General features: G+C 56.5%; 1 protein-coding gene across 4 annotated transcripts in view; it reads right to left on the minus strand.

Moving 5' to 3' along the window:
- ZNF385C (zinc finger protein 385C) overlaps positions 1-14,539 on the minus strand; it is a 50,673-nt gene that overhangs the window by 26,521 nt on the left and 9,613 nt on the right. Inside the window, exons 1-2 of one of the 4 annotated variants that reach the window (XM_043584490.1) lie at positions 8,249-8,369; positions 1,880-2,131 (exon numbers count right to left, since the gene is read on the minus strand). In XM_043584490.1, coding sequence (XP_043440425.1) covers positions 1,880-2,131; positions 8,249-8,282 — 286 coding nt within the window. In that variant the 5' untranslated portion in view covers positions 8,283-8,369. Of the gene's footprint in view, positions 1-1,879; positions 2,132-8,248; positions 8,370-14,539 lie in introns of those variants that run through there. The other 3 variants (XM_043584489.1, XM_043584488.1, XM_043584491.1) reach the window with 3 other exon arrangements.

Below are 14,539 nucleotides of genomic sequence, written 5' to 3' on the forward strand. Positions count from 1 at the left end.
ATATTATCAACACAGGGATTCCTGGGTGGCTCGGCTGGTTAAATGTCCAACTTCGGCTCAGGTCATGATCTCACAGTTCGTGAGTTCGAGCCCCGCATCGGACTCTGTGCTATCAGTGCGGAGCCCACTTTGTATCCTCTGTCTCCCTCTCTCTCTCTGCCCCTCCTCCGCTCACACACTCTCTCTCACAAAAATAAACATTAAAAAAGGCTATCAACACATGCACAATCATAAAGATGCGAGGGGATGGAGGTATTAACCTTATCGTGTATATGTGTAATTGTTTTATAATATATATATATGCATGAAGTCATCACATTGTACGCCTTAAGCTTACATATGTTCCGTGTCAATAATATTTCAGTACAGCTGGATAGAAGTACAACTATGAATCCTCTGAACAGCAGCTTGCACATAGGTTTCCATAAATATCTAATGAATTAGTGAGTGGCTTTTGAGCTCAGACGTATATAGACACACACACACACTCTGGAAACATCCATACAGTCAGATACACACTTACTCAGAGTCACAGCGTTGGCGTCCAGCCCCAAGTGCTCAGGTGGACAGTAGTTACCAGCCATCAGACCATTCCCTGCCTTTGCTTTACGCAGTGACCTCCGCCTGCAATGTCCCTTCTTCCCATGCGCCTATTCCAGAGTTCAGCACATCCCCCTTCCTTCAGGAGGCCTTTCCTGGTGTCCCCAGGTATAACTACCCTCTCTCCTTTGTACCCACATGTGGCACCCACAACACTCAGCTGCTCTTTTTGTGTCTGTCTCAGACCAAAAGACGGACTCAATCCTGGCGCAGGATGGTGAGGGGCAGGACCAGGATTTGTCTCCAGTCCCCAGCACAGTGCAGGGAACACAATGGGTGACCCATGACTATTCACCCAAAGAACGGGCAGCCTTGGGGCACCTGGGTGACTCTTGATTTCCGCTTAGGTCATGATCTCCCGGTCATGAGATCGAGTCCCATGTCAGGCTCCACAATGAGTGTGGAGTCTGCTTAAAATTCTCCCTCACTCTCCCTCTACCCCTCTCCCCGGCTTGTGCTCTTTCTCTCTCTCTAAAATTAAAAGGAATAAATGAAAATGTAAGAACAGGCAGGCTTGTTACAGCCCTCTGGCAAAGCTGCCTACCTGGGCTGCAAAGTAGGTTTCTGGTGCTGCCCCCAGGAACCAGGCGGAAGTTCTGACCCTTCCGACCTCCCACACTGGGCCTGGTTCTGAACCTTTTCTCCCTGTCAGCCAGCAGCCTGCCTCTCCTTGCTTCCCCCACGGCCCCTATGTGCCTGTCAGCTGGAATCACCCTCACGAATGCATTCACCCATTTCCCCCAGAAATCTGTCTTGTAGCCAGCGGCCCCTTCAGTGCTTCGAGCCAAACCTCTGCAAAGTCACCCCAGCCAGGGAGAGGCAGAAATCCCGGCCAGGAGTCCAGCGGCCAAAGGAAGAGAGGCTTCCCCTGCCTGTCCCTCAGCTGGAGTGTTCCACAGCTTGCTGAACCCGGCCTTCAGGATCCCAGGACACCCCGCAGGTGAGACCCTTGTCAGATAGCCTATCCCTGCCAGAGGGCTCCAGATTGGAGAAATGCTGCTTAGGGGTCCGGCCCCAGAAGTCTCCCCAGGGAGAGATTCCAGATCCCAAAAGGACCTCAACAGAAGTCTTCAGCCCTAAAGACCCTCAAGATCCTGAAAGACCCCAAAGAGGGTTGTCCAGATGCAAAATAAAACTCTACGGTATCAGGAGGACTTCAGACCCTGAGACCCCCTTGGGGGGATCCCAGACCCAAGACGCCACAGAGAGAGGCCACAGACCCAGTGCCGCTCATGGGGCCCAGACCAAGCCTGTGGGAGCGGCGCCCCTCGACACTGACCTGGCCCGGCAGGGGTCTTTCCCAAGCTGAGCTGCCGAAGCCGCCTCTGGTGGGCGCGCCCCCCGCAGTGCACCTGGGCCTGGGCCGCTGAGTTCAGCTGGATGTTGCAGACGTCACAGAGCGTGTAGGATGGCCGTTTTCTTTCCCGCTTGGGCTTAGGCAGTTCTGGGGGCCGAGGGGGGCACTCAGTAGCTCCAGATGTGGGCGGCTCCTTCTCACCCGGGGGAGATGGGCTCAGTGGCCGCTTCATACCTGAGCAGATAGAGAGCGAGACAAGTGAACCAAGGCTGGGTGTCGTGAATACAGAGAAGGAGCAAGAGGGGTTCAGGACTCAGGAGATACCTGAGTCCCGTGTCCCAGATGAAACTCCCCAGCTTTGGGGCATCCCCAACCCAAGGGTGGCAAAAGGGAGCGTAACGGGGTCCATTTCAACCAAAGCAGCGTTAAAATACAGGAATATTGGGGCTCCTGGGCGGCTCAGTTGCTTAAGCGTCCAACTTTGGCTCAGGTCACGATCTCACGGTTTGTGAGTTTGAGCCCCGCGTGGGGCTCTGTGCTGACAGCTTGGAGCCTGGAGCCTGCTACGGATTCTGTCTCCCTCTCTCTCTGCCTCTCTGCCCCTCCCCCACTCACACCTTTTGTGTGTGTGTGTGTGTGTGTGTGTCTCTCTCTCTCTCTCTCAAAAAATAAACATTAAAAAATTAAAAAAAAAATACAGGACTGTCTGGAAGAGTGTCACAAATGCCTGCACACCAAGAGGCTGACAGCTGGGGACTCGGCCGCTGGGCAAAGCTCAGAGAGGAAGACCTGGAGATCAGACTGGGCGGGCACCGAGGGGCAGGCGGCAGTGAGGTTAGGGGAGTCACGTTCGTGGAAGCCAGGGCCCTATTCTGGGCCCCACAGCAGGCGCTGACAGTCCTGATGCAGGCAGGCATGTGGCGCTTTTGCTGCGGCCGCTAGCCAGAGGGGTGACTGCAGAAACCCTACCTCCCTGTGTCCAGTGCCCGGCCGGGTGACATTCACAAACGTTGACAGTGTGTGAAGCCATCCCCACCCCGGCCCCACGTGGCTCCAGATGTCCCTTGCTGTGTTGGTGACCCAGGGCTGTGGCAACAGTTGATATTTTCAGTTGTGACCTGGGCCCTACTGCCTGCGTCTGCTGAACACAGTTTCTCCTCCCTCCCCCCCTCCCCCCTCTCTTGCAGACACATACCCCACCCCTCCATGCCCCTCATCTGCCACCCACAGTCTTCCCTTTCCAGCTCACTTCTCTGAAATTTTCTTGCCTCAGCCTCTCACTGGCTCTATTCTGGGGGTGGTCGATCCCCTTTCTCACACCGAGCTGTGTTAATTTTCACTTCCTTCCTGGATCAGTGTGCGTGCTCTCCGCCTGTGCTGCATCCTGGGGGCTTCCTGAGGACAGGGCCTGAGCCTTCCTCGTGGGGCCAGAGAATCCCTGAGGTCAGGGACCTGTGACTTCCTCGCCGCCCTCAGAAGGAACCAACACTGATGACCCTGTGACTTTGGACCTCTAGCTTCCAGGACCGTGAGGCAATGCGTTGCTGTTGTTTGGGCCACCTGGCGTGTGGTACTTTGTTGCAGTAGCCCTAGAAAACGAATCCAGGGAAGGTCTGACTCTTGGGCTTTGGTAGGTTTCAAGGCAGCCGTCCCAGAAGCCTGGTGGGGTGGCTGGGGTGCAGTACCAGTGACAGGCTCCAGGCGGCGCAGCGAACATCTAGCTGGAAGCTAAGAGGTGGACCTCTATACCCCTCCCCGCAGGGAGGACCCCACTCCTCCACACTTTTTGGGGGAACCAGGCTGCCTCCCCACCCTGAACCACACCAAACCTCCTGTGCACTGTCTGGGGTCCGGGGCACAGTTCTGTCCACAGAGGGCACACTGGAAGCTTACTCCCCTCACCTTGTGACTGACGCCCCTCTTATGCAGCACTGAGCCCCCACCTACATTGGGCTCTCTCTCACCTCTAGGTGGAGGTCATCAGGGTTATGTGGCTGCCTGCCCAAGTCTCTCCCCCCACCTCCCAGCAGGAGGAAGGAGCAGGAAGAGAGTATCAGATGCAAGTGTTTTGGAGGTGTGTGTGGGGGGCGGGGGTCCAACCTGCCAAGGGGGGAAGAGGCTTCAGGGGAATGAGATTTTCCTGGCCACGCCTAGGAGCACGGCCTGCCCACCAGCGAGGAGACAGGGGGTTTTTGAAATCTCGGAGCAATTTATGACAGGCGGGCCGAGGACACGGGCCACGAGAGCAGACAAATATCTGCCACGGGGCTGATTAAACCCCTGTGATATACAGCCTCTGGGCTCACAGGGCCTGCCTGGATTCCGGGGCTAATTGTGTTCCCCCGGCCAGGCTGCTGGCCTGCTGCGGCCTGCCCTGCTTGACCCAGCCTTCCCAGCTGTCCCTTCAGGAGCCACCCTGCTCCAGCCAAGCTCTGACTCCCAGCCAGAAAATGTGGAGGGGTGGGCATTTTTTAGGGCATGTACACATCGGTCTAACCCCAGGTCAGCACCCCCTGCCCTGGCCCCTGTAAAGAAGCAGCACTACTCACCCTAGCTGGACCTACACTTGGACAGGACCTGGTTCACACGTTCTCTTTAACAGAAGAGGAAAACTGAGTCCCACGGTAGGGGAGTGGACTTTTTTTTAAAGTACATGAAAAGACAGGGGCATCTGGGTGTCTCAGTCATCCGACTTTGGCTCAGGTCATGATCTCACGGCTTGTGGGTTCAAGCCCCACGTTGGGCTTTGTGCTGACAGCTCAGAGCCTGGAGCCTGCTTCAGATTCTGAGTGTCTCTTGCTTTCTCTGCCCCTCCTCAACTTGCGCACGCGTGCTCTCTCTCTCTCTCTCTCTCAAAAATAGGTAAACATTTAAAAAACAATAATTAAAAAATAAAGTACATGAAAAGACAGTGAAGAGCTGTTTCTAGAAGCTTCCTTGCCTCCCCCTTTACCCAGCTACCCAGGCCACCTCTTTATAATTACAGCCCTGTTTATTGAGAGCTTACTATGTGCCAGGTGCTTTACACATAGGATCTCTTTTAAGCTTCACAACAACCCCATGAGTTGGGCACTATTATTAACCTATTATCCCACTTTATGGATTTGAGAACAGGCATTGAGAAGTTTCACAGCCAGACCAGAACCTACACTGGTCTGACCCTGGAGCCCAAGTCCTCAGCCACTGCCCTATCCCACCTGTCTTTAGGGCCTGCCAAGCCCTCTTTTGAACTTCTGGGTGGGGCAGGGGGTGGTTACAAATTCTGGGAAGGACTCCTGGGGACACCTGGGGGTGCCCAGCCCCTAACAGGCTGGAGGGCCAGACAGGGAGGTGCCACACCCTGGCAGGAAGGGGCCAGAGCCAGAGAGGCTGGGAGAGGGGGGCGTGAAGAAAGGAGAACTGAACCTGAACAGAGTTCTGAAAAAGACCAAGCGAAAGCAGAGAAAAAGTGCATGCATGTACTCAGGTGTCTGTCTGTCTGATTTGCAAAGGAAGGGGATAAAGCTCCTTGCTCCCACCTTCCCTGAGAAATAGTTAAGGGCTAATGCGGGGGGGTGGGGTGAGGGTGCTGGACGGTGGAGGGGACCACCCTCTTAAAGGCAGGCTCACACCAGAGCTGGAGAGCTGATGGGGCCAGGGTTGCTGTCTGTCTGTCTGTCTGTGTGTCTGTCCATCCATACGGAGCTGGAGGGGGTGGGGAGTGGAGGGAACAGTCAGGCAGGACCCCAGGGCTCTTCTCCACCACTCTCTTGCTTAGTGATGAATGGACTTGGGACTTGGCTTTCAGTGGGGCCCTCAGGCACTGCAGTGAGGCAGAGCTCTTGGCCTGCCCACCCACAGAGGGCTGGATGGAAAGGGACCTTGGAAGCTATAAGGTACAGAAAAGGGAGTTGTTTCAGATGCAGTCTGGGGAAGGGGGTCCTCAGGAAAGAGCTGCTTTTGCCAGAGGGTTAACGGGAGAGGAAGGTTCTAGGCCTGTCCCCAGCCTTTGGCAGGGCATGAAGGGCTCCCTCACTAAACCCTTAATGAGCCCAATTACACTCTGGTATTCCGCCCCCCCCCCCCCCCCGAGTCTGCCAACATCTGCCCTCCCACCTTTCCCAGCCAGGTCCCAGGCCCTGCCTCTGAGCGGGAGCCTGGCTGGCTGGCCAAGCTCTGGCTAGTCCCCGTCCCTCTGGGCTTCAGTTTTCTGTCTTTGGAGAGGGAGGATTGGGCTGGGCTAATCTCTTAGGTCCTTTGCAGGCAGTGTCACCACTGAAGCACCTAGCAGCTGTCTCTGAAGCAGGGGGTAAAGAGAAGGCTGGGTTGTATCTGTTTCTGTCACCAGAGAAAGGCAGGCGGGTACGGGGAAAGAACTGCCCGCGGTGAGTGCCCACTGCCCTCTGGGCCACTGTACGAACACCCTCTCCGTTAACCCTCACAACAACCCCGTGAAGCTTTACAAATGGGGAAGCTGAGGCTCAGAGTCAAAGAGAGAGGCAGGTGAGTAGGACGAGTTCTCTCCCATTTACAATGCGGGAGCAGGGGGTGTACCCTAACAGCCCCCATCCCAGTCGCTCACAGGATCACCAGCAGGGGTTGGGGAACCTGCCCCACCCACCGACCCAGCTGCAGAGAGAAGTATCTGGAAGAAGAGAGGTCTGTTCTTGGCCTAGAAGAGTGTGAACCTTCCTGGGCCCAGCTGCCTCCCTCAATACCCCACCTCCCCTCTCCCAAGGCTGACACCTGTCTAGGGTGAGCAAGGGGGAATAAGCCACTTCGGTGCATGGCCACCAACCACAGGGTGGCAACCACCCCAGCCATCCTGTGGACTCAGAGAGCTGGCGTCACCCCAGGGTCACACCCCAGAGGAGCCAGAGGCCCACACCTAGAGGATTAGGGTGGCCTGAGAGGCACAGGAGGCCCTGGGATCGGGCAACAGCTGTTCCAGATGTCAGGGGCCAGGTGGGGGGTTTCCATGAGGCAAACCAAAGTGTCCATGTCTGTCTTCCCATTCAAAGTGGTGACAGAGGAAGCCCATCAGCTTCTCCTGGGGGTGCCGGGTGCTGGGGATTTCAAGAGTGAACTAAGAGGTGCTGAAAGTCAACACTCAGCCCCAAGGAAAGGAGAGAGAGGGCACGAGAGGAGAGGGAGAGCCATGGTCCAGAGATGAGGTCACCGTCTCCTACCACTTCCCCTCCCCCAGTCTGCCCGGTCCTCACCCCCTATTGGCTGGGTGTCCCAGGGGGGCCTCCTGCCATCCTGACACCCCCAAAGGCAGGGGCTGCCTGTTCTGGGCAGCGATACTCCCTCAAAAGACCCTCAAGCCACCCTCAGGAAGGAAGTCCTTCTTGCTATCTAACCTGCATCTCTCTTTGCAGGGGCCACAGTGGCCGCACAGCAGCTGCTTCTAAGATTGTGATGGTGGGGGTGGTAAGGAAGGGAATATTAGCCTCAGCACCCCTTTTCCTAGCCTCCGCTGCCAGGCAAGGCCTGGGAAACCTGACTTGTTGTGCAGGAGATCCCCTCTGCCCCCTCCCCCCCTCTTAGCACCAGGGCCCAGGATCTTGGTGCACTGGCCTCCTTGTCCACAGCCTGTTCTCCCCGTCCAGGCTGAGCAGTAGCTCCCCCAAACCCCGTTCCCTGCGGGTGATGGCCCCACCATCAGCACTCCCAAACTAGGGCTGGGAGCCAGAGGGAGCTGGAGGGAGGATGGCTGGGAGTCCCCAGACTGTTTGAGAGTTGTGGGTGGGAGGCCAGCCAGGAGGGCCCAACCTATGCCCATTGCTGAAAATGAGGCATTGGGCTTGAGAGGGGAAGGGAGGACAGAAAGGCCTCCAATGACTGGGGATGATGAGAGTGGAGAGGGGTGGGGAGTGCGCGCTCTGCACCCCTCAGAAGACAGCAGGAGACCTGCCCTCCCCTACTCCCTCCATTCTATTCTATCCCAGGGGCTGATAAGGGTGGGGTGATTTGGGGGTTCTCTCTAAACTCCTTAGGAAAAGGGGAATGATTTTGTCCAGCTCCCCGTCTCCAGACAATGGTCCCCTCCTTAGGGTGGGAGTCTCACCCTCTCTGCTCCGTGGCTCCCAGCCTCCCTCCCCCCAGGGGAAACTGGAAGTCCTTCTTGCCATCACTCTTGCCCCCCTCCCAGCGTCCGCGTTTGGCTAAGCTGCCGTTTTTTGCCTGTCCCCCCCCCCTCCCCGCTGCACCCACCCCCGCCAAGGTGGGGCAGGGTCCTTGCCGCTGCCCGCAGCCCTACACCCCCACCTCGGCGCGCGCGGGCCCCCTCAGGCGCTCAGCCCCAGCGGCGCTCCGTCCGGGATGGGGACGGAGCCCGAGTGCGGGCCCCCGCCCAGCGCCGGCGCCTACCTGAAGGGCGCTGCGGACCCGAGCGGGGCTGCATCTAGCGGCCCACGGCCACCCGCCACCCAGGGCGATCCGGATTCCCGGCTCCTGGAGGTGCGTGGCGGAGGAGTCCCGGACTGCGAGTCCCGGGGCAGCCGCCGGTCTCCCGAGCCCGCCCCCGGCCGGCCCGTGCGGAGCAGGTGCCAGGAGCCGCGCCGCTCCGAGCGGAGCGCAGGAGAGACCCCGGAAAGGAGTTGCGCGGCGGCTCTTCCCAGGAAGAAAGGCGAGGGGGGACCAAGCGGTGCTCCCTGTAAAAGGGCTGGGCCCTTTGGTGAGTACCCTCCCTACTACCCCTGGCCCGCTAGGCATAGAACGCTCCTCAGCGTCTGAGGGGTCCTAGAGCTCCGGGAAGGGAACCCCAAAGTGGCCACGTCCCACTGCTCTGCTGTGATCTCCCCACCCCCCGCAAATTGCCCCTCTTTTGGGGGACAGCGCAGAGAGAAGGAGGAAGCTGACATTCAGGGAGCACCCACTGGGTGCCAGGAGGGATCGCATTCAATCCTCATAACCACTCTGCCTGAATGGGTTTGATCCCCATCTTACAGACCAGGAAACCGAAAAGATTGCGATGTTAACTGGCCCAAAGTCACACAGGAAGTGAGCACCAAGTGGGAGACTCCAGACTGCTCCTAGGATCCCCCTCTGGGGGTCTGGGGCAGGGGGAGGAAATTTCACCGGGGTGTGACACACACACACACACACACACACACACACACACACACACACACCCCTGGGGGTCTTTTCTGATTTCTCCCAGGGAGTCAGTGCATGGTGTCTGGCCCAGAGTGGGGGCACAGTGCAGGAGCATGAAGCCAAGCAGGGGAGGGGAGGGGCTGGAGGCAGGACTTCTGGAGAGTGCTGTTAATGAGGAGGCAGTCACAGGGTCAGAAAATTAGTCTCAGAGGAAGGAGACAGAAATGGTTCTTGTATCCAAAGAAGAGGTGTCAATGCTGCTCACCCTTGGTTGGGGTAGGGCAGGCCTCCTGTGGACCAGGCCTGGAGAGAGGAGGTCCCACCACGAAGAGCCCTGGCCATACCCCGCCCACTGGGGCAGGGCACCTGGCAGCCACTCAGTTTCCCAGAACTGCTTGCTGGGCCTCACACCCACCAACTCACTCCTGTCTTGAGGCCTTTGCTCCTGCTGCTCCCTCGGCCTGGACTCTCCCCTGACCTCCGCAGGGTTGTTTCCTTGTCGCTCAGGCCTCAGCTCCAATGTCGCCTCCCCAGGCCCCGTTGCCCTAGCGCCATCATTCTTTGCTCCAACCCCTGCTTTATTTCCCTCTTGGCGCATCTCCCAAGATGTCATTCTTTTGCTTGGACACTTACCTGTCTCCTCTGTGAGGACACAGCCTTTATTTCCCAGGTGCCTGAGGCACCAGCACAAAGTTGGATGCTTAGCACACAGACGCCGGGTAGACAGTTATGCATGAGTTCATGTCCACTCTACAAGCAAATCCGCAGTGCGTTGCACACTTCAGCTGGGTGAAGTGGATGCTGTGTGAATTATATCTTAATAAAGCGGCTATTATAAAAAAAAAAGCCCATCCGGCAGCACGCCCGCCCTCTCACTTGATCCAGTCACACCTCTGCCCGTCCCAGTCCACATCCTGTGTCTGTCCACGGAGAATCACAGTTGCTCAGATTTGGAAGGGGTCTGAGAGGTCGTCCTGTCCCTTTTGTAACTTGCCAGAGTTACCCTCTGGCCTCTGCTCGCACATGCCAATGACAGGGAGCTCACTGCCTCACAAGACGGCCTATCCCATTGTTGGAGGGTTCTCAGTGACAGAAGTATGGAGGCCTGGAAGCTGTTTCCCTGTAACGCTCATGCTCATGCACAGGCCCTAGATCTGCTCCTCGGTGGGGCCGAAGGAATGCACACCACCTTCCACAGCCAGCTCAACACGGCTGGCAGCTTCGTCCTAAGGGGTCTCTTCTCCAACTATTCTTCCCCTGACATGGCCACCTCCTCCAGGAAGCCCCTCCTATGTTCTTCCTGGACACCTTGTATAGGTCCCTAACACGGTATTTATCACACTGGATTGACGTGTCTTCCCCAAATCCTGCCCCAGCCACCCCTCTGCACCAAGTGGGGTAGTTCCAGGCTTTTATTTATTTTCTTCCACCCAATACCTTGCATGGTGACCAACTGAGCTGAACTAAGCAACTTAATAAACATTTGTTTCCAGGGGCTTTATTATCCTAGTCACATCCCTCTAAGCTAATTTAGGCTTTCGATGTCCTCTTTTAGGACAGAAAAAGAGAGAATCACTCCCCTGATCCTCAACCCTGTTTTCTCCTAATGCTGCCCAGTCCTTAACTTTTCTGCACTCTCGAGTCAGCACTATACAGAACTGAGGGTCCACGAACCCCCCCCCCCCGCCCACCCCAGGGCTATTTCACATGATATGCTGGCAAGTTCAGCCACCCCATCTCGTCACCAAAAGAGTGATTTCTTGAACTGGGAGCACCAGGCCTTATGCTTAGGCTTACTGGCGCTCCGTTTCTGCCCAGCCTGTTGAAATCATTCAGCAGGAACACAGGTGCCAGCTTAGTGCCCCCGCAAAGACGTGGCTTCACCTAGACACCTGGGAATAACATGCCCCTAAACTCCAACCCCACACACAGACAAAAACATTGCCATTAGTTGAGGCCCTTCTGTATTCTGTATTCTTCTCACACCTTTATCCCTCCCCTAGCCCTGAGGAGTGTTCCTCTTCTCCCTTTGAAGATAAGGACAGGGAGGCTCTGAGAGGTTAGTTCACCTGCTCAAGGTCACACAGCTAGAAAGGGGTAGAGTTGGAACCCATCTGGTTGACTCCAAGTTCTAGGCTCTCTTTGCTCCATGTCATGGTGGCTCTAAAGGCCTGGTGACTTTTCCTGTAACCTCACCTGTGGGGTGAGGAGGAAGGAAGCATGGAAAGCATTTTCATGAGGGCTGGAGGGGCCAGGCTGTGCTCCCTTGCCCACTTACCACTCATCCAAGGAGGGATTCAGGCCCTGGGTATTGCCTTCCCCTGGCCAGAAAATGACCCTTAGTCTAAATAAAGCTGCTTAGTCTCTAGTTGGGCCACTCAATTCTCAGGGCAGCCCAGTCTCACTCATCCCGTTATCTCCTCTCCCTCTGTCTAGTCTGTGAAGAATGCCCAGCCCAAAGCAATGCTTAGCTCACCAAAGGCAACCAATACTTACTGCTGGACTTGAAGAAAGAACCGCCCCTCACTGTGAGCACCAGAAATGGAGTGGGTTCCTTACTCTGGCTGTGTGGGCTTGGGCAAGTTACTTTCCCTCTCTGAGCTTCGGTTTCCTTCTCTGTAAAACAGGGCCATTAATACATAACAACACACAGGGTGATGTGAGATCATCCCTGCAGAGTGCCTGACGTAATATGTGTCCAATTAATGATATGAGTATCATTAATGAGGTGTTATGGTCCCCGCTTGAGAGACAGGGCAGTGGGCTCAGAGGGGGAAGGGACTTACGTAGCCCATGGTACCAGCTTGGAAGCAGCCTATATAGGACAGGAGCCTGGTTGTGCCTGCCTTAAAGGCTGAGTCTTTTTCCCAGCCCCACGGGGCCTTCCCTGAGTGCTCAATAAATTTAATTTCTACCACTAAATTATGAGATGGCTACGCTAATCATTCCTGCTAGTGAATAATACCCAGAGCTCCAGCTAAAGCAAAGCCTGTAGCAAAAGGGCTCAGGCTTCTATTCTGATCATGGCCCCAACTAGGTTGGGGTGTGCAGAGTAATTCTGGGCCCCCGGGTTCCAGGAGGGTGAGAGAAGCCTTACCCTCAGGTGGGCCTGTCTCCTCCACCACAGGTCCTTTCTATGCCCACCGAAAGGACAGAATCACTAATGGCTTGAATAAGTTCGCCATGATCCCTCCCCCAACGGGGCCAGCCTTTTGCCTCCTAAAATAGCCCAGAGCCACCATGTGCCCAGGGCGGCTCCCCACTGGTTGCAAATCCCCCTGAAATTAAATCCCCATCCTGCCCCAAGCAGGATGGCACCACCTCCAGCCCTGCTGAGCTCCAGGGCTGGCCAGGCTCCCCCCAGTGGAAACTGGGACGGTTGTCCTTCACGGTGACCGAGACATAAATCCCCAAATAATGAGACAGGCGCTGGGAACACAGAACCAGACACGGTGTTAATTGGTTTACTTCTGGGCAGGCGTGATGTAGAGGCAGTAGCAACAGGCCTCGGTTTCCCAGCCAGTAAAATGGAGCGGGGGGCTGTGTTGACTTCCGGCATCCCTGGCCGGGGTTTCCTATGCCCTCTGACGGGTCTCCCACCCAGATTCTCCAGCAGCCCTTCTGACTTTCCTAGAACACTAACTTCGCATATGTAAAAGGGAGGAAGTGGGGTCCACTTGTCCCGGTCTCGAGGTAGGGAGACCCAAATTATCCTTACCGTGATCTAGAACCACCTTCTTTCCACTAAAACCAAGCCGAAAGGCTCAGTCCACCTCGGCACGCATCAGGGTGGGGGTGGGGAGGCGGGAGGGCCCAGTGTAGCCTTCCTGCTCATGGTATGAGGCCGGTGATGGATTCTTGGACGAGCATGAGGGCCTCAGTTTGCAGTGATCAGGATGAGATTATCACATTAAACTTTAAAAGTCTTTGCTCAAAAAGAAGCAGCAGCTGACACCCTTGACTCCCCCAACTGCCACCGTCATCCTCTCTGGGATCATGGCTGCAGATGCTGGCCACTTGGCGGCTCCACTGCACTGGGCTAGAGGCAGGGGGATGGACAGAATGACCTCTCCAGGCCTGGGCTGCTCCTGAGTGGTGGAGAGATGGCAGGGGGAGGAGCCAGGGGAAGGGGATGAGCCTTGTCTGTGGGAGTAGTTTGCAGGGCCTCGGGGGAGCCCAAGAGACTTGGGATCAGCACTTATTACAACTTCGCCACTTACTATCCTGTGACTGGGGACACGCCCCTTTGCTCCACACCTCAGTATCCTCGTCTGTGAAATGGGGACAGCAGTAACAGTAACTACTACTAACTCCCCTGACCCGAGGCTGACAGCTGAGAAGATTAAATAAGATAACATACGGACAATTCCCTGCAAGCTGGAAAGAGCCATCGCGGTGTGAAGGATGGCATTGTTAGTTACCACAGGAGGGACGGTGACAAGGCTGCAGAAGGAACTTCCTCACGGCTGTGCATTGGAAACCAGTGGGGCAAGAAGAGAGGGGAGACAAATGGGCCTGGGGGGAACCCCCAAAATGTCACCCACGATGCCCCCTCCCACCCAGGGTGCCCATCCCCGTGTCCAGACCGACCCCCTCCCCTTCTGCCCATCATCTTCCCTCGCAAGGCTGGCAGCCCACCCCCAGTCTTTCCCAATCCAAAGCTGTATCCAGCTTGTGTTTGTTGCCAACGCAACGGAAATTATTTCAACCTCCTCACCCAGCGTGGCAAAGCTGCCTGGGTTGTATAGGAGAGGCTGGAGCTGGAGGAGAGGAAGCTGGGAACTGGGGTGCCCACAGCAGGGTGGCCCCCTCCCCAGAATATTAACTTCGATAGCAGCAATCAAGAAGGCAGTCAGCCTACTGGGGGGACTTCCCCATGCTGCCCCATGGGAGGGAAGGGAAAGGCTGAAGGCCCCGGGGTCTCACCGGGACCTTGGCTACCTTCCCTCTTACTTAAAGAGCTGCATTCAGAGCAGGCCGGGAAAGGCCCTGACTACCAGCCAGGATCAACCCTGCAGAAATTAAGATCTTTGGATTTTCCCGACCCACCCTTCATTTCCTGATGCTCTTATTTAGTTAGTTTGTTCGAAAGAATCCTCCCAGCCCAGCCCACCCCACCAGACCTTGGGGCCCTTCCCCTTCCTCAGTATAAGAAGCCGAATCCAGAAGGATGGAGGCAGGGAGAAGCTGCAAATGGCCCTGAGATTCCGGGGTCACCCTGAGCAGGAGGGAGGGAGAGCCTCCAAGCCCACTGTGGCTGAGGGAGATGGTGGGGTGGCCACGGTCCACCTTGCCGGCCAGGGAGAAGTCCCGACCACATCAAGGAGTCCTCCTCTCAAACTGGCTGGTTGGTGGGTGGAACCACATGGCCGTTGCAGGCCATGAAGGAGGCCTTTCAAAACCAGCTGAGAGGTTCCAAGAATGCTCCTGGGATGGGCTTTGTCAACATGCCCCATGCCCCGCTCCAGATCCTCTGTCTGGCTTCCTATAGCAAGGCTGCTCAGTGACCTTAGCCGGGGAGGGGGAGGGGGCATCGAGGGACCCGGGACAGAGACCAGGCTC

Source organism: Prionailurus bengalensis, chromosome E1 (genome assembly GCF_016509475.1).
Source record: "Prionailurus bengalensis isolate Pbe53 chromosome E1, Fcat_Pben_1.1_paternal_pri, whole genome shotgun sequence".
Lineage (NCBI taxonomy): Eukaryota > Metazoa > Chordata > Mammalia > Carnivora > Felidae > Prionailurus > Prionailurus bengalensis.